This window comes from Crocodylus porosus, unplaced genomic scaffold, assembly GCF_001723895.1.
Source record: "Crocodylus porosus isolate Cpor-Errol unplaced genomic scaffold, CroPor_comp1, whole genome shotgun sequence".
Taxonomy (NCBI): Eukaryota; Metazoa; Chordata; order Crocodylia; family Crocodylidae; genus Crocodylus; species Crocodylus porosus.
The window spans coordinates 211,858,020-211,881,067 of NW_017728886.1; the positions used below are offsets into that span (position 1 = coordinate 211,858,020).

General features: G+C 46.8%; 1 protein-coding gene across 4 annotated transcripts in view; it reads left to right on the forward strand.

Moving 5' to 3' along the window:
• CUNH8orf34 (chromosome unknown C8orf34 homolog) overlaps nucleotides 1–23,048 on the forward strand; it is a 289,852-nt gene that overhangs the window by 265,071 nt on the left and 1,733 nt on the right. For 3 of the 4 annotated variants that reach the window (XM_019548949.1, XM_019548967.1, XM_019548976.1), the window contains one exon: nucleotides 11,031–11,365. The exons of the other annotated variant lie outside the window; for it this stretch is intronic. In XM_019548949.1, coding sequence (XP_019404494.1) covers nucleotides 11,031–11,104 — 74 coding nt within the window. In that variant the 3' untranslated portion in view covers nucleotides 11,105–11,365. Of the gene's footprint in view, nucleotides 1–11,030; nucleotides 11,366–23,048 lie in introns of those variants that run through there. 4 annotated transcript variants of the gene reach the window in all.

Sequence of the window (23,048 nt, forward strand, 5' to 3'; positions counted from 1 at the left end):
CTGTACCATTTAAAGTGGTTTATTCTTTGTACTATTGTAACTATAACAGCAGAGCAAAGCATTTTGATCTAAGCAATATTGCCATGTTATATGACATATGAGAAAGGTAAATTGGGTTGAAAAATTAGTTTAAAAAATAATAATAATGTGGTAATAGTAGCCATCTGGAGGTGGAATGCTAGTGCTGTGGCCAAGCCCACAGCACAGAACTGCAACTGTTGGAAAATAGGAACTGCAAACCCCCCAGGTGTTGAAATAACTGTAACATAGACAGCCAATGAGCATCCTGGCATACTTGCTGATGCCAGTTCTGAGTGTTCACTGAAGGTAGAGCAGCTGGCAAGGTATGAATAGATTACATTTCATTTTTCATCCTAAATTTAATAAATCTGTGTGGATGCTGTATATGTGATTTAGTGCTGAAGGGCTTGAAAGTTCATAATTTATGAGTCTAAGCAGAAGAGCTACAGAATTAATCTCTACAATAGCAACACCTGTTCTTTGACTCAACTTTTAATAAATTATATGTGGGTAATATTTACCACATTCTTTGACTTCTTTGAGATAATAGCAACCATGTGTAAAGCTAGTCTTGGGCAACAGGAAAACTCTATCCATGAAGAAAGTTAGGTGAGAAGGCATATGAGTCACCTTGTGTTCTTTTATAGACTTCTTTAAATGAATATCTTCTAGTAAGTATTGTGCTTCAAACTCTGACGAGTTTATATAGGGTAGCATTTTCAAGTGAATTGGGAACCTAAAAAAAGAATCTTAAAATCAATCATGACAGTTAACTGATTCCCATCAACCTAACTATCATTTGTGTCTTGAAAAATCTGTCCTTAAACCAAATTTTCAAGAGTTCCCTTAAGAGTTTAAATCTCTTTGGAAAGTCAATTAATTGTATTTAGCTCCTAACTGATTTTTTAAGTTGTTCTTCAGCTCATAAGTTATTTGAGGTTCTTTGAAAATTTTACCCTTTGTTTGTAAAATAAAGTAGAAAGAATCCAAAAGAAATGGAAATGAACAATGTTTTTTAAAGTTTCACATTGGGATAAAGGGGGGAAAAACATTTTTTTCTTTGATAAATCCCAAGATAGAAAAGTCTGGAACTCTTTAGTTATACTATAAAGGAAAATCCAATACAGTTATCCTGGAGAAATACAGAAATGCCATAAAGATGGGAGAAAAAAGGAAGAGTTTTATGTTAACTGCTACTTTGAACCCAAAATAATATAACAGTTGGGTTTTTTAATTTGATCTGAAATATGATTGTATTGTGGTTACAGTCCAGTCAGTCAGATTTATAGATGTGTAAATCTGTATGACTCTCTGTTGGTATGTCTATACAAAGCACTCTACTGTGCATTCAACTAACCTAATGGCCCCAGCAGCCTTACCTGGGGTTCTGGGGGACTCCCAGGGCTTCAGCAGTGACAATCTGAGAGCACGGATCCTAGGCTGCAGTTTCGGGTGGTGCACGTTGCCGCCATGTGCACAGCCTTACTTTTTTCTGGTGTGGGTTTTTCTGACACCAGCATTTCTCAATATCAGGAAAACCCCGCTGTACTGCAAATTAGCACCTGCATGTGCAAACACCTGCATGTGCGGCATGTGTGGTTTGAGGCACCACAGACAGATGTGCAGTTCCACAAACTGCACATGCTCACTCATCTGGATGCACCCAGACAGCAAGAGCCTGACTAAAAACTGATTTGGGGTGGGGAGATGCTCCTGGTCAGCCCAGGAGCATCTCCCCACAGTGCTTAATTAGGCCAGGGAGCAGGGGCCTGACTAAGCACTGATTTCGGGGAGAGGGGGTAATGACCTGGATGCAGGGGCAACTGTCTTCCTGCCACATGGGAATTGGGACCCATCCTAATCCCCATGTGGCTGGGAATGCTGTCCTGGCCAGGACTGCTACATCCCAGATACATGGAGATTGGATTAGGACCTGATCTTCATGTGGCCAGGAAAGCCATCCACATTGGGTCGGGATGCTGCCTGCCAGCCAGCCACATGTGAATCATGAGGGTCTCAGCAGGGACAGGTCTCCTGGCCACACAGGGACTGGGAGGGTCCTGATCCCCAGCAGAGAGCATCCCAGCCATATGAGAATTGGGACCAGCCCTTATGTCCCCTGCTTGCCCGGGGGCTGGCACCCAGGGGAGTCTGAAGCTCCACCTGGATGCTGCAGGGATGTGGAGTAGGGCAGAAGCAGACCTGGACTGGGATGCTCCTGTCAGTTTGCTCTACACAGGGACACATGTAGATATGCATCCCATACCACTTTAATACATTAATTGCAGTGTAGATGTACCCTGTGAGTCAAAGGCTGCATACAGGCATTCAGAACCACTGCAAGAATTCTCACAAGTTTTTTCCAACTAGAAAACTCTACCAGGAGAAGACTGTACAGGCATTCCAGGGATCAGGTGAATGCTGCATAGACAGCCTGCACTGGTGAAGGTTCACAGCCCGCAGCCCAGCATGCTTTGCGGGCTCCCCTGACTGCCAGAGTGCCAAAAACAACTGAGCACATAGAAGAGCACTGAATAGCTGACCACCCAAGTGGATCACATCCACCCAGAGAACTCCTAGCCGCAAGCCTATCCTTGCATTGAGAGAGCAGAGCCAGAGCAGAATACTACCGATCTTGAAAATTTTCACTTCAGCAGCTCACAGTGGATCCATATCCCTCTCATTCTGGAAGCTCAATTTCCTGCTGCATTCCTCTTGCCAAAGAATCAGGTTAGTTTGGAGTATCCTTTCTGACTTCATGCACTAGAAGCTCATGATGGCATACAGCCTTCTTCAAATGGCTTTGGGTCGCATGGCTGCACTCCTACTTGAGACCCTTTACAGGTGCTTCTGCCCAAGCAGCCTCTTGGATCTCACTGAAGATGTCCACGAGGAAGAAGAGGCCCTATAGATCTCTGTGCAGTCCAAGGTACTCTGGAAGCATCTGAAGACCCACCAGTGCTTTGGGATCCATGAAACAAGCACTGGCAGGTGGGAGAGCCTTGTCTTAAGCACCTAGCATAATCACCAATGCCCACCTTCATGGAGATAATTGCCAAACTGGCCCTGCACATCAAATGACAGGATATCATCATAAAGCCACCCCTGAATTTGGTGAAGTACACTGCCATTGTCATCTGGAAACTGGCAACCTTTGACAATCTCTGTTGACAAACATGTTGGCATGGGCAAGTCCACAGCCAGAGGCAGTCTGGGAGGTGAATCTGGTCATGCAGAACATGCTGATGGCATTTGTCATCTACCTCAGCAACCTGAAGGAGGTCACTGCTGGATTCCACTGAATCAGCTTCCCCAACTGCATTTAAGCCATTGATGGCACCCACATCTCCATTCTCTGTTCATCAGCCACGAGAGCTTCTTCTCTGGTGTGCTGCAGGGTGTCATGGCTGCTTCACCCACATCAATGCTGGCTGGGTAGGCAGTGTGCATGATTCTGCAAATCCAGCCTCTCTGAAGTAATGGAGAGAGAGTATGGTCTTGTAGTCCCTAGTATTGAGGTCAGCAGATTTCTCATTCCCCTCATTATTAGGGATCTGGCCTACCTTCTCCTCCCCTGGCTCATGAAGCCTGACATGGGGCACCTGGACAGCAGGAAGAAATACTTGAACTGCTGCCTCAGCAACTGACACATGCCTGTTGAACGCACCCGTGGGTGTCTCAGGGCACACTGAAGAACTTTGTGTGTATGTTTCCATATGGCCTAAGAGTACTTGCCACACTTCATCATTAGGGGTGCACTGATAGAGATTTTTTGAGCCAATGCTGATGGCCGATTTTTAGCGAGCCCTATTGGCCACTACCGATCTGATTCTGATGTGCAGCCAGGCAGCTTGAGAATATGTCTAGCTGGTAAGTCTGTTATGGGGGAAGGAGCAAGGGCAGAGGGAAGGGAGTGGGGTGGGAAGGGATGTGGAGGGCAGATAAAGGCCCCAGTGGTGAGAGAGGGAGGGAGGGAGTGGGGCTGGGGAAGGGGCTGCACAGCCAGGACAGGATGAAGCCCATGAGCAGCTCATCCAGGGGGGATGGGTAGGGTACAGGGATGGGGTGGTTCCCACTGCTGCATGCACCTCAGTAGGGCATGGGGGGGGTGTGCCCCAAGATCTGTGCGTGGGGCAAGGGTGGGCTGCTGCTATGAGCTGGAGCTGGGATGGTGCCAGGCTCTTCCCAGAAGGGAGCTGGGCTGGGCTGTGCTCAGGGTGGGTGGTGGTGGTACTGGGAGGTGGGTTAAGGGGGGAGGACTGCAGCCACTCCAGAATTCATTATAATTCCCCTGTCAGTGCTGCCACCCCCACCCCGAGCGCAGCTTGGCCCACCCCCCACCAGGAAGAACCCAGCACTTCCCTGGCCCCAGCCCGCCCTCCAGGGGTATGCGCAGTGGCTGGAACGCCTCCCCTCCCTGTGCCCCCCAGATGAGCCACTCCCAGCTCCATCCTGTGTCCTACCTCAGCTGTGCAGCACCTGGCTCTCCCCAGCACCAGCCCCACTTCCTCCCTCATTGCTGGGGCCTTGATATGCCCCACCCCCAGCCCCTTCCCTCACAACAGACTTACAAGCTGGACCTGGCTGCTCTCCATGCTGCCAGGCTCCATTTCTGGCCACCTGGGTGGTGTGCTGTGGCTGCGCGCATGCATGGAGAATTTAGTGGCAACATTATGGGCCACATCAGCCAAAAAAAGCCAATTGCCAATATTGTCAATTTTCCTTATATTGTTGCTGATCCGATATGGGACCAATGTATCAGTGCACTTCTATTCATCTCTGCCTGTATCCTCCATAACATTTGTGAGGCCAGGTGGAAGGAAATCTTGCATGAGGCCTGGGCAAAGGAAGTGCAGTGTCATGGTACACTGCTGCTAGGGCATTAGTTTTCAGGGCATGACTCCCCAGTAGGGAATCATAGTCAAGAAAGTCCTGGCAGATTATATTTTGTAATGCAGGCATGTAACCTGGTCATGCATGAGTAGGGCACAGAGCAAGTTGAGTCTCAAATTTCCTTCTGTCTGGGGTTTACATAAAAACATTTTCCCCTGGCAATCATGAGAGAATCAGGAAGAGGGTAGCCCTGGCTGAACACCTAGCCATGTGGGAATAGGGCACAGGAATTAGACTTGTCTCAATTTATAATTTTTTCATTAATGAAACACAGCATAAAGTCACCCCAGTCACCTCTGGGGGCCCTGCTCTGAGCTCTATTTCTGTAAGAATCTGGGGCACTGGAATGGTGGGCTGTGGTCAGACCCTAGAGCTCATGTTGTATACCATGCCATGGAATGGTTGGCAGGTGACTGGCTCATGGGGGAGGACTGCAGTGTCTGGAGTGCGTGACTCTATGTACCCCATATGCTGCAGTATAACTCATATCACTCTCCCCTTCCCCTTGGAGAGGACATGCCTAATCACTCCTGTTTCCCTCATGCTCTTCCTGCCCCCAGTCCCTCAGGTTTCAGAACTTATGGCCCCACTTCCCCTTTCCCTACTTTGCCTTCTGCTCTTTATGCCCCTAGTCAGGGCACTGCAAGGTCCATCCCTCCTTGCCCTGCCTCCTGGGATGCTGAGGGCAGGCCTCTGTGTCCCCCCCCTCCCCTCCCACTGTAGAAATATGGTTCTTTGGGGAGAGAATCAGAGGGGGGGAGTGATGCCTTTCACATGTTGCGAGGTGGTGGTGACCATGATGTGGCCATAGGAGAGGGCAGCAATTTGTGTCCGAGCTTTCATAAGTTATACAGAAATGCTCCATGACACTGTCATGAAACTTACTTTCCTGTATCAGGGACTCAGCCAGCACTTCTATGATGGTACTACAGAAAAATCAGGGTTCCTGTTCAACATGCAGATAAAGCCAGAAAGTTACTTTAGTATGTGATATGACAAACTCAGTGCTGAAAACATGGGGATTATCACAAACACAGTTATACAGTTAATTTAAATTAATACTCTAAAATATTATAACAAAATACTAACTATAAGTTAGATAGCAGTGTTACAATACTTGCTGAAGAATGCACCTACATGGTAACTACTAGGAGTGTGCCAAACAGGCTGTATTTGATTTGGATTTGGCCCAAATTTGGGACAGTTATGATTCATTGATTCAGATCACTGTTCCAATTTGATTTGGCGGAATCCAAATCTGAAGATTCGATGCTGATTCAGAGAATCAGCAATTTGGCCATGGACATAGCTTTAAATGTTTTTCTACATATCTTGAGGTACCAGGCATGGCTTGTGAACGCTGCAATGGTGGGGTGGTTGGAGCGTCCCACAGGAGTGTAGGAGAATCCCTATGTGCTTGGCGGTAGACCCAGAAGTGAACTGGACTTACTTCTGGTTCACTTTCATGTCTGCCGCCAAGCGTGCGGGAGAACCCCTGCCTCCTGGCTCGGCCATCGGCCATTGGTGGACCCCAGGTTCCCCGCCCCCCAACCTAGGACGCACCAGTCGCGGGGGTGGGGATGGGGGTGTGTCCTATGCTGTTCCCAGTAGACCCAGAAGTGTACTGGAAGTGCTTCTGGTCTACTTACAGGTCTGCTGCCGAGCACGCTGGGGACCCCTCCACACTCCTGTGGGATACTCCATCTGCCCTACCATCTCAGCATTCACGAGCCACCTGGTATCTTGAAGTATGTAGAAAAAACATTTAAAGCTGTGTCTATGTCCAAATCTCTCCGAATATCTCTGAATTGATTCAGAGGGTTCTGGTTTGATTCAGAGAGGTTAAAGAGTCTCCTGGTTTGATTCAGATTAGGAAATTTGGCCGCTGAATTGAGCCAAATCTCTACTGAATTGAATCAGTGACCAAAGCTTTGCACAGCTCTAGTAATTACAGTTTCAATGCATTTGATCCAAAGTATGTACAACTGGGCTAGAGAAGGAGATCGTAGGTGCCCCATGCTTGTTGGCTGCAGCATATCAGCTCATACTAGCTGTGAGGGTTTGGCTGGGATGCAGGTGGCTAGCCCTGCTGCAGGCCACAAGGAGTGACCTGGGCTCAGCTGGGCAGGGACACAAGTTACCTAGCCTAGAGGGGAGATCCAAGCGATACAGTCTGAGACATAGCCTGAGGTTAGGAACCAGGAGTGAGAGAGCCTTTTGCTGAGCTCCAAGGAAAATCTGAGGGCAGGGAGCCAAGTTGAGTCAGGATGCTGGGGAAACCAGAGAGAGTAGGGTCAGCACTGAGGTTCAGGGGAGATCCAAGATCAGGGTCACAGAAAGCCAAACCTGAGTCAGGAGCCTGGGGAACCATAGAGCATTGAACATGAGGCTTGCCAGAACAGACTGAGGCTATGTGAAGGCATGCCTGCACCCTGAGGTAGCAGGTACTGCCTATAAGGAGTGAGTGGCACTTCAGCAGCCAATCCAATTGCAGAGAACTGGAGCAGTTGCATTAGCCAGGGATTACAGGCAGATGTGACAACTCAGATGCATGGCCCAGTCAGGTATTACTGATAGAGGCCCCAATGCCAACAAAGAATCCATCTTTCCTGTGCCTCTTTTTTTTTTCTCCTTTGACTTTTTATGATATCATATTCTTCTGATTTCTAGAAACCGATAATAACTAGTCAAAACTTCCACAAAGAATTATCTTGTCATTTCCAATAAACAAAACCATCTTCTATCTTTGTTGGTTCCTGAAGGTTTTTCTCTAGAAGCCAAACTCCTAGGTCCTCCACCCCAGCTTACCTTACTAGCCTCCTTCCTAGCTCCTCCAACTTTTCTTTTGAATTACAGTATCTGTGGCTTTTCACACCGTGTCCTGGTAGCATTTGCCTTTCCATAGTTTTTGGTGATTGCTTCTTTCTCTCTCCTCAAATTGCTGATTCCTGAAACTGTTATGCTTGTACCTGATAAAACATTTAATCACCTGTTACTTACACTTCCTAATTCCTACAGGTCAGCATCTTTTGACTGTATCCAACTGTTCTGCAGGGTGATTTTCTAGGTAGCCAGTTACCTTGGAACCCTGTGTCTCTCTGTAGCCCTAGAGCACAACGAGGGGCACGTGAAGGGGCTGGGCTTTCTTGGTTCCAAACTATGACGTGGGTGTGATTTGGTCTGTACTTGGCTGAAGCAATAGAGTTCAACCTGCTTCACCAACTGTCTCCCTGGAGCTAGGTTGGGGGGAGAGGAGTGCCTGGAGCAATGCATACTGGGATACTGGAGAACAGTGCTGAGGATACAAGGGTAAGTGTACAGGCATTCACGTACAGAAATTCTCCAGGGAGCAACTTCTACTGGGTTGGAAATGGTTTTTTTTTCTCCCAGAGCCATTTTTTTGCTCCAGGAGAAACTGTGTGAACATTTGTATACTCGTGGTTTCTACTAGGACAGCAGCGATTCTTCCAGTAGAACCCTAATGCCTGTGCATAGTCATAGTATCGTTCTCTGTGAGTCTAACTTAAATATCTATATTAAAAACAGAACTGAAATGTCTTTGTTTGCTAGGTCATATTACAGATCTTACTGCTACAGAATGTGTTTTCCTTGATATTCTGAACACCGATATTCTGATTGCAGCGAGTCTTCGCATTAGTATTTGTACAAAACTTTGAACACTTGCAGCCACATCATGGGTTTCTGGTTGTGTTGTGATGTCAGCTTCTGTTGTAATGTCAATTTCAAATCTACAAGAATAACAAGCAAAAAAGGTCACAGTTAGCTTTTCTCCTTAGATACCTTCCTAGCGATATAACCCCTTCACTTTTCTTAACGTAATGGCCTGGTACTCTGCTGCTCTTGTCCTGCAATCTTCAGAGCATATGGGGAGGCCCCTCCCTTCTCAAGACAAATGTTTCATTGTAGGTAAAATGGAATGAATGAAAGAAGAGGTGTTGGTTATAGCCGTGTTGGTCTAAGGACATGGGCAGACAAGATTCTTTGGGTAAATGCAATATCTTGTATTGGGTCAACTAAATACTTGGAAAAATTGTTCTTTGCAAGATTTCAGACACAAACACCCTTCTTCAGGCATAGGGAGAGTGTGCTCGTGTTTGTGTGCTCTCCTGCATGGAATAGATGCCAGTATTCAAAATGCAGGTCTGTGAAAAAGAAAATGCATAGAAATAAAGATCAGAGGGGATGGGAGACCGTAGGTGCAAGACAGGTAGGTGATGGGAAAAGTGGGGAAAGTTGACCTGGTGAGAGACTGTAGCTGGTAAAATGTACAGAGGGTACCTGAAGTTACCAGGTGGCAGACAGGTTATCCAATACCTGTATTTAGTCCATGATTTTTGTATCTGTTAGATTTATGTAGTGAAGTTCATAGGCTTATCTACAAAGGTATTTTATAAATTCCCTTTGAGGCTTAGAACTGAGAGATTGGAGAGAGAGTGGCTGTCTTGTGAGAAGTGTGCACCCACAGGTAATTGAATATTTTTGTTTTTAAAACCAAACAACAACTGAATACCAGAATGAATGCACACCAAAAATCTGTCAAAGACTTTTGTGCCCAAAAGCTTTCAAAGAGTAATTTTTCCAACTATTTTGTTGGTCGAATAAAAGATAATCACATTTAGCCAAACAATTTGGTCTGCCTATGAATAAGTGTTAAAAACAGATTTTTAAAAAAAGTTTCGCATTATGAACTCTTATGCCCCCCTGAACCAAATTAAATTAATTTTATTCCAAAAAAAAAGAATACTTCTTCAGTTTTTTTGGTCCAGGAGCCAAACCAGACCAATTATTTGTACAGCCCTGAGTATTACAGTATTATAGTTGTAGTATATTTGGTTTTCCTGAAGGCATACCATGTAGCATTTTGATTTAAAAGCTCACCATGTATGACATGATTAAGGCACACATTAGATGGATTAAAAAGTAGCTCACCAAGTTTCAGAATGAAATGACCTAATGGAAAGACATCAGTGAGTCAGGCTTTTACTAGCAGGGTCACACAGATAACACAAAGATTTGTGGGGTAGTAAATAAGGAGGAGAACAGAGTGAGTGGTCAGAGTGATCTGAAGATATCTTTCTAAATTCCAAGCTTTAATTCAATTTTTGGGATAGCATCTATGTGTTATAAATACAGGTCAGGCTATGATCATAATGGTCCTGTCTATCTTAAAACCCTTCTATACATTTATTATAATAAAATGACTCATCTACACTGGCACTTAAAGATGTGCTTCCCTAGCATTTCTTATGTCATATAATAGAGATCTCATGAGCAGCAAGCATTTATCCTAGCTCAATTTTTTTCTAATATTGTTTCTTAACAGGGTCCTAATGGACATGTTCAAACTAATTGTAAATATCAGCACCAATTAGTAGGACATTATATAGAATTACTTGTAATAGGACATAAACCTTCAGAATTGAAAGTGGAGATCTGTTTCTGGACAAACTATTGTGCTGCAAGCATGTACGTGTGAGATTAACTTGGAGTTCATGCCTTGGTGTTTACAAGACTGGGGATCATGTCAGTTATCTGATAATCACAGAGCTCATCATAATAAGAGCTTGTCCTTGTCATAATCTTTAACAATCTCTGAAATATAACATGGAATATTTTCAATAAATCTTTTTGGAGTAAAACATATGATTCTGACCAAATGATACAAGTGTTTTTAGAAGCCATGTTAAACAAAACAGAGAAAGTTAATAAAAGAAACTTTCCAGTTACAGTTAACCCTAATGAAGATATCCACAAAATACTATGCAAAAAGTTTCACTATTCCACGTTCCTCTCTGTCATTTCATTACATACATTTCAAAGTGCAAAATCATCCAAATTTCAGTACCATGATTTCCTGTTTTATGCAATGCCATCACATATTTTAACATAGAATGTTTGACATTTAGGTTAAACTTAAAAGGTCATCCTTTTTTTTCAAATAAACATTTGCAAGTAGAATTCAAAGCTTCTAGGAAAGATTTTTGGCCAAGCATCATATTCTATTGCCTTAAGACATCTACTTCATTTTCAAGCCACTAAAGAATGAATGTGTCCATTTAAATTCAAAATATAACAACAATTATCATCTTTTTCAGTTGCCTGGGGACTGCGCTTAGCTGTGCCAAACCTATTTATTTCAGAAGAAAAACACAAATATAAAATTCAGTGATATTGCAATTCTGAGCAGGCCATAATCATGCTTAATTTACTTAAATGTAAGTTATTTCATAACATTTGTTAAATGATTCATCTAAAAAACTGTTTAATCTAAAAGCATATTTTTCAAGAGAAGTACATCAGGATTATTATTCTTATAAACTCTAAAAAGAAATGGAACTAAAATGTTCTACTAATTTATATCAGCTTAAATCACTAATAGTTTGAAGGGTCAGCAAATGTTGCTGAACTGTTCATAAAAATGCTTCTAGTTTTCCATGGGTGTAGGTCGTAGCCGTGTTGGTCTAAGGACATAGGCAGACAAGGTTCTTTGGGTGAATCTGATATCTTTTATTAGACCAACTTAAATTGTTGGAAAACAATCTTTAAGCAAGCTTTCAGGTTCAAAAACCCTTCGTCAGGCTAAGGAAGTTTCTGCAGTTGGTGTGTGCTCTTCCTGGATGGAATGAAAAGTAGAAAATCCAGAAGCTGTGCTGGTATGCATACAAGACAGGTAGTCAGTGAAAATGTAGATTGAGGAGTCAATGGGTGAGAGACAGGTGGCGGAGGGGCGGGCGGGGAAGAGAGAGAAGGGGGATGTATACTGGAGAGATATCTGGGGAGTCACACGTCAGACAGGTTATAATGTGTCATAAATCCAACGTCTATATTTAGTCCATGGTTTTTAGCATCCAGGAGGTTGATGAAGTGGAGTTCATTGCCTTGTCTCTGGGAAGTGTTCAGTAAGTTTCCTCTAAGGATCAGGACTGAGAGATTGGAGAGTGGTTTTCTTGTGAGAAATGTGCCCCCACACATAGTTGGGTATTCCTGTCTTTGATAGATTTCCAGTGTGCATTCATTCTGGTGCACAGTTGTTGTTTGGTCTCTCCTATGTATTTTCCACCAGGGCATTTGGTGCATTGGATGAGATGCATTACATTTCTGGAGGTGCAGCTGTAAGATGCAGGAATGCTGATGGCTCTGTTGTGGGGGTGGTGATGTGTTGGCAGGTTTTGCATTTCTTGCCATGGCATGGTCTGGATCCTTTCGGTGTGTTCTGGGCTTCAGGAAGTTTGTTCCTGGTGATGAGGTTGGCGAGGTTCGGTGCTTTTTTGAAAGCTAGGATGGGTGGCTCTGGGAAGATCTCTTTAAGAATAGGGTCGCTTTCTAGTATGGGTTGCAATTGTTTGAAGATTTTCAATACAGGTTCAAGGGAGTGCTGATACGTCATAACCATCGGTGTGCAATTTTGGGGGGTTTTTCTTCTGTACTGCAGCAGTTCTTCACATGGTATCCAGGTGGCTCTTTCAAACGTGCAGTCTGTCTCTCTGGAGAAGTGTCCTTGTTGGGTGAAAGCCTTTTTAAGATTGGTGAGGTGGCAATCCCAGGTATTCTCTTCAGTGCAAATTCCGTGGTATCTCAGGGCTTGGCTGTATATCACAGCTTTTTTGGTGTGTTTAGGGTAATTGCTGGTTTTGTGCAGATATGTATGTTGGTCTGTAGGTTTCTTGTATAACATGGTCTGTATTTTATCATTCTGCATACTGATCATCATGTCTAAAAAGGAGATCTTGGTGCTGGAGTATTCTAGAGAAAGTTGGATGGAGGGATGGTGATTGTTGAATTTCTCATGGAACTCAATCAGAGATTGTAGGTTTTCACTCCAAATGATTAAGATGTCATCGATATATCTTAAGTATAACAAGGGTTTGATGGTGCAGTTCTTGAGGAAGTCTTCCAGGTCGCTCATAAAATGGTTGGCATAATGTGAGGCCATTTTGATGCCCATAGCTGTGCCCATCATCTGGAGGAAGTGTTGATTATTAAAGGTGAAACTGTTGTGTGTGAGGATGAAGTGTATAAGGTCAGTAATATCTTTGGGTCTGTATTTTGAGTTCTAATCTTGTTCCTGTAGATATGTAAGGCAGGCTTGGATGCCATCCTGGTGTGGGATGTTGGTATATAAGCCGGTAAGGTCCATGGTGGCTAGGAGGGTGTTGCTGGGAAGGTGGTCTATCTTTTTAAGTTTCCATAGAAAGTCCATAGTGTCTTGTACAAAACTTGCTCTGTGGGTGACAAGCAGTTTTAGGATTTATTCAGCAAAACCTGATATTTCCTCAGTTAGGGTCCCATGGTTGGAAATGATAGGTCTGCCAGGGTTCCCTTGTTTGTGGATTTTAAGGAGCATGTAAAAAGTCCCTGGGTTGGGTAGTGGGGGGATCAAGGTCTGCAGTTTTTCTTGTAGTCTTGATGGAAATGATTTGATGGTACTGTTGAGTTTCTTGGTGAAAAGGGGAGTAGGATCTTCTTGTAGTTCTTTGTAGTAGGTGGTGTCAGACAGCTGTCTGTTGGCTTCCTTTATGTAATCTCACAGTTTAGGATGACTGCAGCTCCGCCTTTATCTGCTGGTTTTATTACTATTTGGTGGTTAGATCTTAGAGACTATGGCCTTTCTCTCTGGTAGAGCGAGGTTGTTATGGTGGCATGTGTTGCTGATTACTTCGTTATTCAATCTTTCCCTGAAGCAGTCAATGTAGCTCATGGTTAGGGTTTCGTCCACTGTGAAGTGTCCAATCTGATTTTTTGGGGTTTTTCGGCATTGATCTTTTCCTGAATGTTGTTAGAGGATGAGTTGTTGGGAGTGGGTTCAGGTTGGTTGTGGAAATATTCTTTGAGGCAGAGGCATTGGAAGAATTCTTCTAGTTCTCCACATTGAAGTATTTTATTAGGGTATTTTTCTGGACAGAAATTTAGGCTTTAGAAAGGACAGATTTTTCAGTTTTGGTAAGTGTGTGTGTGGAGACATTGACAGTATTTGTGAGTTGGTTGCTGCTTTCAGTTTTACCAAGTCTGAGGTTGGAATGTTGTAGGGTGTTGGTGTTGTTCCTCTGATGGTTGTTTTGTGGCTGGGGAACTTGTTCTTGGAGCAATTTGTTCCATTTCTTCTTTTTATGTTGGATGAATGTTGTAGAAAGTTTTTTGTAGTCTCTTTGTATCCATTGTATATTGTTAGGGAAGATCATTGGATTTCTGTCTTTTAAGTTGTTGTAGTATGTGGTGAAATCACCTACTAGAAGGCGACCCTATTCTTAAAGAGATCTTCCCAGAGCCACCCATCCTAGCTTTCAAAAAAGCACCGAACCTCGCCAACCTCATCACCAGGAACAAACTTCCTGAAGCCCAGAACACACCAAAAGGATCCAGACCATGCCATGGCAAGAAATGCAAAACCTGCCAACACATCACCACCCCCACAACAGAGCCATCAGCATTCCTGCATCTTACAGCTGCACCTCCAGAAATGTAATGCATCTCATCCAATGCACCAAATGCCCTGGTGGAAAATACATAGGAGAGACCAAACAACAACTGTGCACCAGAATGAATGCACACTGGAAATCTATCAAAGACAGGAATACCCAACTATGTGTGGGGGCACATTTCTCACATGAAAACCACTCTCTCGCCAACCTCTAATTTTCCTGGTTCTTATACTGTAACTAACATGCTGGCATCAGGATAAGTTAGTGTCCTCACCCCAGTCAGAAAGAATATTACAGTATCATAATACATTTGATATTATCTTTAACTGTCACATATTCTTAATTTTTCATTAGTTTTTATCAGTGTACCAAGAGGGTACAAAATTAAGAATGGCATCCTTGTACCCCTAATTTACACTCACTTTACACAGGTGTAAATAACTTCATATGGTGCAAGACGGGGGAGAATCTGGTGGGAAGTGCAGCCTCCTACACTGCCTAAGTCCTTAAACAGATTTTGGCTCTGTGGCTAACTGATTGATTCAACATAGAAAACACATTCCTACAGAAATCAGGAAAAATGTAAATACTTTAATATGATTCCAGAGTATAGAAATGACCTGAAGGTGAACAGCTCGTGAAAAATAACGTTTTTTTCCTGTGATGCATAATACACTATACGCTTAACACTTTAAAATCTCTCCCACAGCCATATAGTACACTATCCAAGCCTTATAATTATAACAGTGCAACGATATGAAATCTCCTCTGAGCATTCAATGGAATAGCTTAAATTTATGTGTGGGGGCGGGGAGTATGGGTGTTGTCTGCTCACATGTACACAAACTTTAAAAAAGTTTATTTTTAAAAAACTATTAACAACCTGTGCCTCAAGTCAGGTACTTGTTAGTGGGCAGGTTCTTAGCGTTTGTGGGCTAGGTTCTCTTGAACTATAGCCTTCTACCAATTATATATTGGTTGACCATCAAGCCATCAATAATTCTCTCAGTATGTGGTACTAACATATGTAACGCTTAGTATGTAGAAAGCATTTCAAGTACTGTAAGCATTGAAAAGGGGAATAATCTCATTTTCATAATTCACAGCTAAATTGAAGAAATGATTGATTAATGCTTGAATGGTGCTTTATAAATTTAGGGCCAGATTGTGGTCTCAGATTGTTTTTATACTAGTGTGACCTCAGTGGCTTCAGAATTACTCATACTGGTTTATTATAGTATAAATCCATAGAGTTAGATCCATAGTTAGGTAGACCACACTTAACTTATTACTTTTCTCTCTTCTATTAGAAAATCAAAGCATCAATGCTCAGATTATTTTTTCTAGACCCTAATCAAGTCCCTTCTAAAACTCCTTCCTGAATGAGTAACCTGTTGCATACTAACAAAGGCATCTGCTCTTTGCTGAACATGTAACCATTCTGCAAGACAAGTAATACAGGAATTGACATAATGGTCATTCTGTTCCTAAACTTGCTAAATGCTTGATCTTAATGATCCTTTGGGCGGTTTTTTGTTTTTTGTTTTTGTAGCTGCAAATTCCACAAGATAAATATGCATTGTAGATAGGAGAAATTTAACTTCTCTCTTATATATTTTTCCCATTACATTGAATACCATGTAGGAATCCCAAATTCACTTTCTTTCTGCCATTCCTTATTTTACATACATTGTTCATTATTCTTATTCTAGCTATTTAAATGTATATTCTTTATTTTGTATATTGTACATCATGAACTTCTTTCTTCTCTGTAAGCTGAGCAGCCCCAGTCTTTCCTGTCTCTCCTTATATCGAAGGGCTTCCTCTACTAACTTTCAGCATTCAGCCCCATCCAGAAATGTTCTATCCTTTTGAGGTAGGATAACAAGAAGTGACCATGGAATTGCAGGTAAGGATATATCTTAATGTAATGACTTTTGAATAGCATTGTCTTTATATACCTTAACAATTCCTCACTTTTACCTCTTATTGGGTTCATCTACATATGCATTTGCTGCAGCACCAGTTTACTTGTGAGTACATTACTCATGAGTAAATGGTGCCAGGCAAGCATCTACCTGTGCAGGGAAGTGGGAACAGATTTGCCGTCAATCTGCTCCCGCTTCCTGGGGCCCTGCAATGGGCCCCTGTCACCTCTAGCAGGTAGCTAAAGGCTCCAGCTACAGCAGCCAGGCCTCTCTAAAAGGCCTGGCTCTGGCCAGCCACATCCCTGGCCAGGAGCAGTATGCCCAGTGCAGGGACAGCATGTAGCAGTGCTCTTCTTGCTGCCTCTGCCTCCCTACACTATGGCTGCTCTAGACCCTGCTTCTGGAAGAAATGACCAGTGCTGTGGGCTCCTACTGGCTGGCACATTAGCACTTGCTGGCCTACCATGCTGACCGCCACCTGGACCATAGCCATCCTGCCCCCCCCGGTTTCCCCACATGCAGCAACCACTTGCCAGGCCACCACATCATCCCATATCTGTCACCTTGACCCCTTCTGCCTGACTGGACCCTGGCAGGGATGCCAACAGTAGGCTCCAGGCTGCAACTGCTGAGGCTGCCATCACCTCCCTGGTTCCCCATCACCTCTGGGCCCACCAGGCCAGCCAGGACTGATGGCTGCATACCTGGAATGATGAGCAGTGGCTGAAGACCTTCAAGTTGACCTGGGCCACCATTCAGGATCTCCTGGTGCAGCTCTGCCCACACCTAGAGCAGCAGAACACTGCCGTGCAGCTGCTCCTCCCCACAGACACCTGGCTGGCTCTCACCCTGTTCAAGTTGGCCACAACCACCAACCTGTGATATGTTGGTCACCTGTTGGACATGGGCAAGGCCAAGGCAACCACTGGGAACACTATCTTGGAAGTCTGCAGCATCCTCCAAGACGTGCTGGGGGACACCGTGCTCCACATGCATGACCTCTTGGCAGTGGTGGTGGGGTTCCATGCCCTGGCATTCCCCCAGTGTATTGCAGCCCTGGATGGGGCCCACATCCCCATTACCTGTCTGCCCCATGGGATTTCACTCCATGGTTCTCCAGGTCATCATGGACGACTGTTGGGCCTTCATGCACATGAGCAATAGCTGGGTGGGCAATGCCCACAATGCCTGTATCTTCAAGAACTCTGGCCTGTTATCTCTAGTGGAGAGTGGGCACTTTTTGCTAGGCGTGCCAGACCTGCAGCTGGGTGCCATGGCCATCCCACCCCTCCTCACTGGGAACCCCAGCTACCCACTCCTGTCCTGGCTAATGCAGCCCTATACCAGCCACCTGGATCCCTGCCAGGCTCACTGACTCATATCTGGGTCAGACCTATGTCCTAGCGGAGTGTACCTTTGGATGCCTGAAGAAGCCTTTGTGCTGCATAACATCTGCAAGACCCAGGGGAAGCTCTTCCATGAGGCCTGGACAGAGGAGCAGAAGACACTTGGCAGTAGGAGCATCATCTTCAGTGGCAGTGGCAGTGCTCCCCCCCCTTCCCAAAAGGCCTCAGGAAAGCTGCATACCTGTCAGCAAGGGCCAGGGCACCAGGTAAGGGAGGCACTGGCCAACCATCTCCTCCAGCACTCCCCACTCTAGCCTTCCTGTACCACTGCCCACTGACCCCTCCCACCCACTCTGCTCACCCCCAATACCATGCTCACTGTAGACACATCTCACAAGAACAAGTTTTTATTTTCTTCACATCAATCAGAGCCTCCTTTCCTCCCCAGCAAATGTATCCTTCCTCCCCCTTCTCTCCCCAACAAACAGATCCCCTCCACCACCCACCCCACCCCCAAACAATAAAAAACTTTCTTCCCCGTGAAACTATGTACAATGTCCTTTGTGGGCCATCCCAGGGTGAGGGGTCGGGAGGTGGAGGCAGCTAGAGGGTAGAGGCCAGGGACAGGCGGCCAGTACCCCAGCATTTGGCTGTTTGCCCATGGGTGCTACGTAACACTGAGTGTGGTGGGTGCAGGGCTTGCCCGGGGCAATGGCCCCTAATGCTCCCCTGGTAGGGGAGGCTTCACCTCCAGCAGGTGGTATCCAGGGTTAGCAGGGCTGACATGAAGTCCTGGCCCCACCGCAGGCAGCTCTGGCTTTGTACCTGCTTGGAGCAAAGGTAAGCGGCAGGCCTGGACCTAGGCAGGGGGGGCTAGGTGGTGCCAGACCCGAGGCAGGGGCTGGGCCAGGGGCTCCTGGCTGCTGGGGGTGGTATAGAACATCTTCCCAGGCCCAAGTGGGGGCCTGCTGCTGGGTGGTGGGTGGCTGCCAGGGGCAGGCAGGGCTTGGGTCAGGTGCCAGGGAGCGGGTGGCACAAAGGTGAGCTCCAGGGCCAGAATGAAGTTCAGCACCCAGCAGCCTTTGTCCATGGCCTGCACTGCCAAGGCCAGGATGGCATTCTACTCCTGCAGCACCTCCACCTGCTCATGCTCCAGGACCAGGAGCTGTGCCTAGAACTCCCCGTCCATCCAGTCCTGTGTGTCCTTGCAGGCAACATCCTCTGCTCTACCACTTGTCGTGACAGCCTACATTTTCCACCTACCAGGCCCGAGCTTCCACCAGCTGGTGCTCCGATGACATAACCAGGTGATCCAGGAGGAGGGTCAAGGTCTTTGTTGGATAGATCCAGCACTTCCGTAGGGCCCTGGCTGTGGTCAGTGGTGACCCTGAGGCTGCATCCCAGCTGCCAAGTGCAGCCTCTCCCCTGCATGCATCTGCAGTCCCTGTAAAGCAATTCTTTATGTTAGTTTGTAACATTTCAGAGATATGATGTTTTGTACCAGGGGCTGTGCCCTGCCCAGCCTCAGATTGATGGGTGCTCAGAAATCATGATAAGTTGGCCGGGCAAACTTGGGCCTAGGTGTCTGCTGACTGAGCCCTTTGTCCCTCTTGCTCCCTTGGGGCTGGTGGGCTGCCGGGTGCTGGCCACAGACAGTCTGCCTCCCTGCCCCATTCCAGGCCAGGACAGGGCAGGCTTCTGGCAGCACCTCCTGCCATGGCTCCAGACCCTGCTGCCCCCTCCTCCTCCAGCAAGCCAGTCTGTCTCCTGTGCTGTTGCCCAGCCTACAGCAGCTGGGCTTGGGGGACCTGGGTCTCCCTGATGACAGGGATGAGGAGCTGCCCACATCTCCACCCTCACTACAGGGGCCTCTCCAAGGAGGTGCCCCAAAGTCAGCCCCCACCCCCGTATCACTGCTGTGCCCCAAGAATGCTACGATGCATATTGTGGGTCCTACATAAGAAGCTGTTTGCATAAACCGAGGTGTGGCTGACCCACTACACCCTGCTGGCGCCCAGGGCACACTTACGCACCTAAAATGGAGCCCTGAGCTACAATGGCATGGGGGACAAGCCTGGGCTGTCCCTCAACCTTTGCCGCTGCCCTGAGGGCTAGCTGTGGTTGCACTATATGACCCTGCCCCTTGCAGCTGAGGAGGGCATTGCTGCCAGCATCAACATGTTTCTTGGTGTGTGAGAGACCTGTGCCCACCTAGCTGCAGGGGCATGGGCTACTCAATAAAGTTTTGCACTGTCACCTGCCTCCCTGGGCTGTGGGGGGGAGAACCTAGAAACCAGGGGAGTGTGGATGGCCTGGACACAGAGGTGGGGCAGAGGCTGGGCCAGGGAGGATCCTCTCCCTGGTATAGGCCTTACCATGTGGCTGGGGCTGGAATGGCTGGTGGCTCCACTCTGTCCTGGCTGTTGGTGATTGTGTGTAGCTTCAGGTGGTATCCTCAGATGGTGGGGCACAGCAGGCAGGTGCCTGGCTGGGGACCCTGCCCAGGGAGGAACTGGTACTGTTTGTGGCCAGTGGTGTCATGGCTGGCCATGCCTTGCAGGGGCTGGGGCTGTGGAGCTGGCGCAGCAGGCACTGGCCCAGAATCCCTGAGCTGCTGGTGGAGAGTGCAGCTGGGGAGCTCAGTAGGATGGGCTGCTGGATGCCCAAGGGGCCCTCCCACGGTGATGTGTTGCTGCAGGTGCCAGCCCAGACTGAGAGCTTGGGCAGGCTGTCCACGCTGCTGTAGACAGCACAGCTGCAGCCTGGGCCCCAGGGCATGCATGCATTTGCCTATCAGTTGCTGCATAAAGGGCATGGACTTATGGGTATTCCCCAGCCAACAATTGTGGTCAGTTATGAAAACCCACTGTGTCCTCAAGGCCTTGATCTTTATGTGGCACTACTGTGCTGACTGGTTGTACCTAAACTGTTGTTTCCAAGCTGACAGCCTCTCATAGACATGGGCACTGGAGACCCCACCCCTCTCACATTGGTGCTGCACCTCTGCTCGCCCGAAAGTGCCACAAGGTCACGAGTCTCCTCCTGCAACCAGTTGGGGCCCCAAGTGGCAGGCATGGGCATGAGTGCTAGTGAGGAGGATGCCATTGGGAATCCCATGCCAGCTCTCTGGGCGTCCTTGTGGCTGTACCTGTGTTGATGGTCCTGGGTAGCTGCCTGCAGCACTCAGCGCAGGGTCCCAGTGTGGAACCAGCAGCTGCATGGCAAGGCAATGCCCTGCAGCACCTGCAGGCTCAGGGCAGACTGCTGAGGGTTGGCTGCAGACAGTTGGAGCTGGCCCCTGCAGCCAGAAGCTGCCTACGGCTGCGCCTGGGGGGCTGGCAGGTCTGGCTGGAGCTTGCAGCAGCCTCCAGGCCTGGACAGTGTGGGCCTGGCAGCTGTTCGGCACCATGGTGGTGTGCCCCAGGGCTCTGAGTGCCATAGAGGAACCCCAGCCCTGGAGCAGAAGAGGCTCCCAGCCTGGAGCCCTGGGCCTAGCCTCTGGCTGACTCCCTAGTAACAGGGCTGATGCCGGGTTCCATCTACACATGTGTTCCTGTGCATCTACACATGCATTACTGTGCAGTAGCTAATTGGGAGTAAATCTGATACCTGCATTTGCATTTAAGGGTTTTTACTTTTCAGTAAGCATGTGCATGTGTAGAGGCATGTGCTTACTGTACAGTAAAATACAGTACTACACAGGTAAGCTCTCATGTAGATGTGCCTATTGTAAATGGGTAAAAAGTATTTTCCATGAGCTATCCAAAATATCAAACAAGTCTTTACAATCAATTTAGAATCCAGCATTGTCTATTAGTAGTTCATTTTATCCCTTCCAGGTACTTTACATTTTTTCATAATCTTAAACATTAGGGCTGTGTAAATCTTTGGTTCCTGATTTGATTTGGTAGAGATTCAGCCCTATTCACTCGCTGAATCTCTGAATCTGAATTGAATCAGAGGATCTTTTAACCTCTCCAAATCGATTTGGAGAGATTCAGCCATTCAGACATAGAGACAGCTTTGAATGTTCCTTCTACATACCTCTAGGTAACAGGGACTCATGATTGCTGCAGTGCTGGGGCACATGAAGCATCCCACAGAAGCACAATGGGCTCCCCAGCATATTTGGCAACAGAGCCGGAAGTGGACCAGAAGCACTTCTGGGTCCACTGGGGAGCATGCTGGGCCCCCTCCCCCCATGTCTCTGTAGCTCAGTGACTGGTACCTCCTGGGTCTGGGGGTACACCTGGGGTCCCAGGCCACTTAGATTTCTTGGATCCCCCTGGAAAAGCAGGAAGTGGGGATAAGTTAATGCAGAAGGGAGTGGCTGAGTGAGTGCTGAGAAGGTTAGATAAAAGGGCTGGGAACAGAAACAGAGAGGAGTGGGAGGATGGGAAATGTAACAAAAAAAATGCACTCTGTCTCTCTTCTGTGTATGGGTGCAGTGGGACATAAGAGGGGATGTGTAGAGATGAGTACAGTGGTAAGGGACTCAAGCATTGGAGACGTACCACTGACTGGAAACTGAGTCACAAGCTAAGCCATGTATGTGGGTACTGCTAGGGCATTTGGCACCTTCCAACACATTCCCACCTCTCACACCCACAGCTCAAACTTCCTGCAATCTTTAAGGACTAGTTTCAATGCCTACTTCTACCCAACGTGTTAATGTCATGTCTAATGGTAAGAATTCATAGGAATCTAGTTAAACAATCATGTGTTCCACAGTGGAAGGAAAACATGAAATGCATTCTGTGGCTAGGATCCTGTTTCCCTTCACAGCTGAGAAGATCATAGTCCATGGTGCTTTTGTGGGTGGTAGTTACAAGAAAAATACCTAAGTAAATCAAGCTCTAACATATTTGCTGTGTTTTTCCTAAGTGTAGTTTGTTACATAAAATTCAAATAGTGAGAGGTGCGCCAATACATCAGTCTCATATCAGATCAGCACTGATATGAGGAAAATTAAGAGTATTGGCTTTTTTTAATCTGTTGTGGCCAATAATGTAGCCAATAAGTGTCCCATGGCTGTGCAGCTGCAGCACAGCATGTAGGCTGCAAGGAGCACAGCTCGGCAGCGTGGAGAGCAGCTGGGTCAGGCTGGTAAGGCTGTTGTGGGGGAAGGGGGGAGGGGGGAAGAAAGGAGCATGGGCAGGCAGATCGAGGCCCCCACAGTGAGGGAGGGAGTGGGAGTGGGGCTGGGGCATATGCTGCACAGCCAAGGCAGGACATGGGAGGGAGCTGCAGCTTGTCCAGCGGGGGGCAGGAGTGGCCACTCCCACTGCCGCACACACCCCAGGAGGGCATGGTGAGTCATGTGCCTCTGGATCTGTGCAGGGTGCAGGTGGGCTGCTACTGTAGGCTGTGGCTGGGGATGCTGCCGGGCTCTTCCTGGTGTGGGGGCTGGGCCAGCTGTG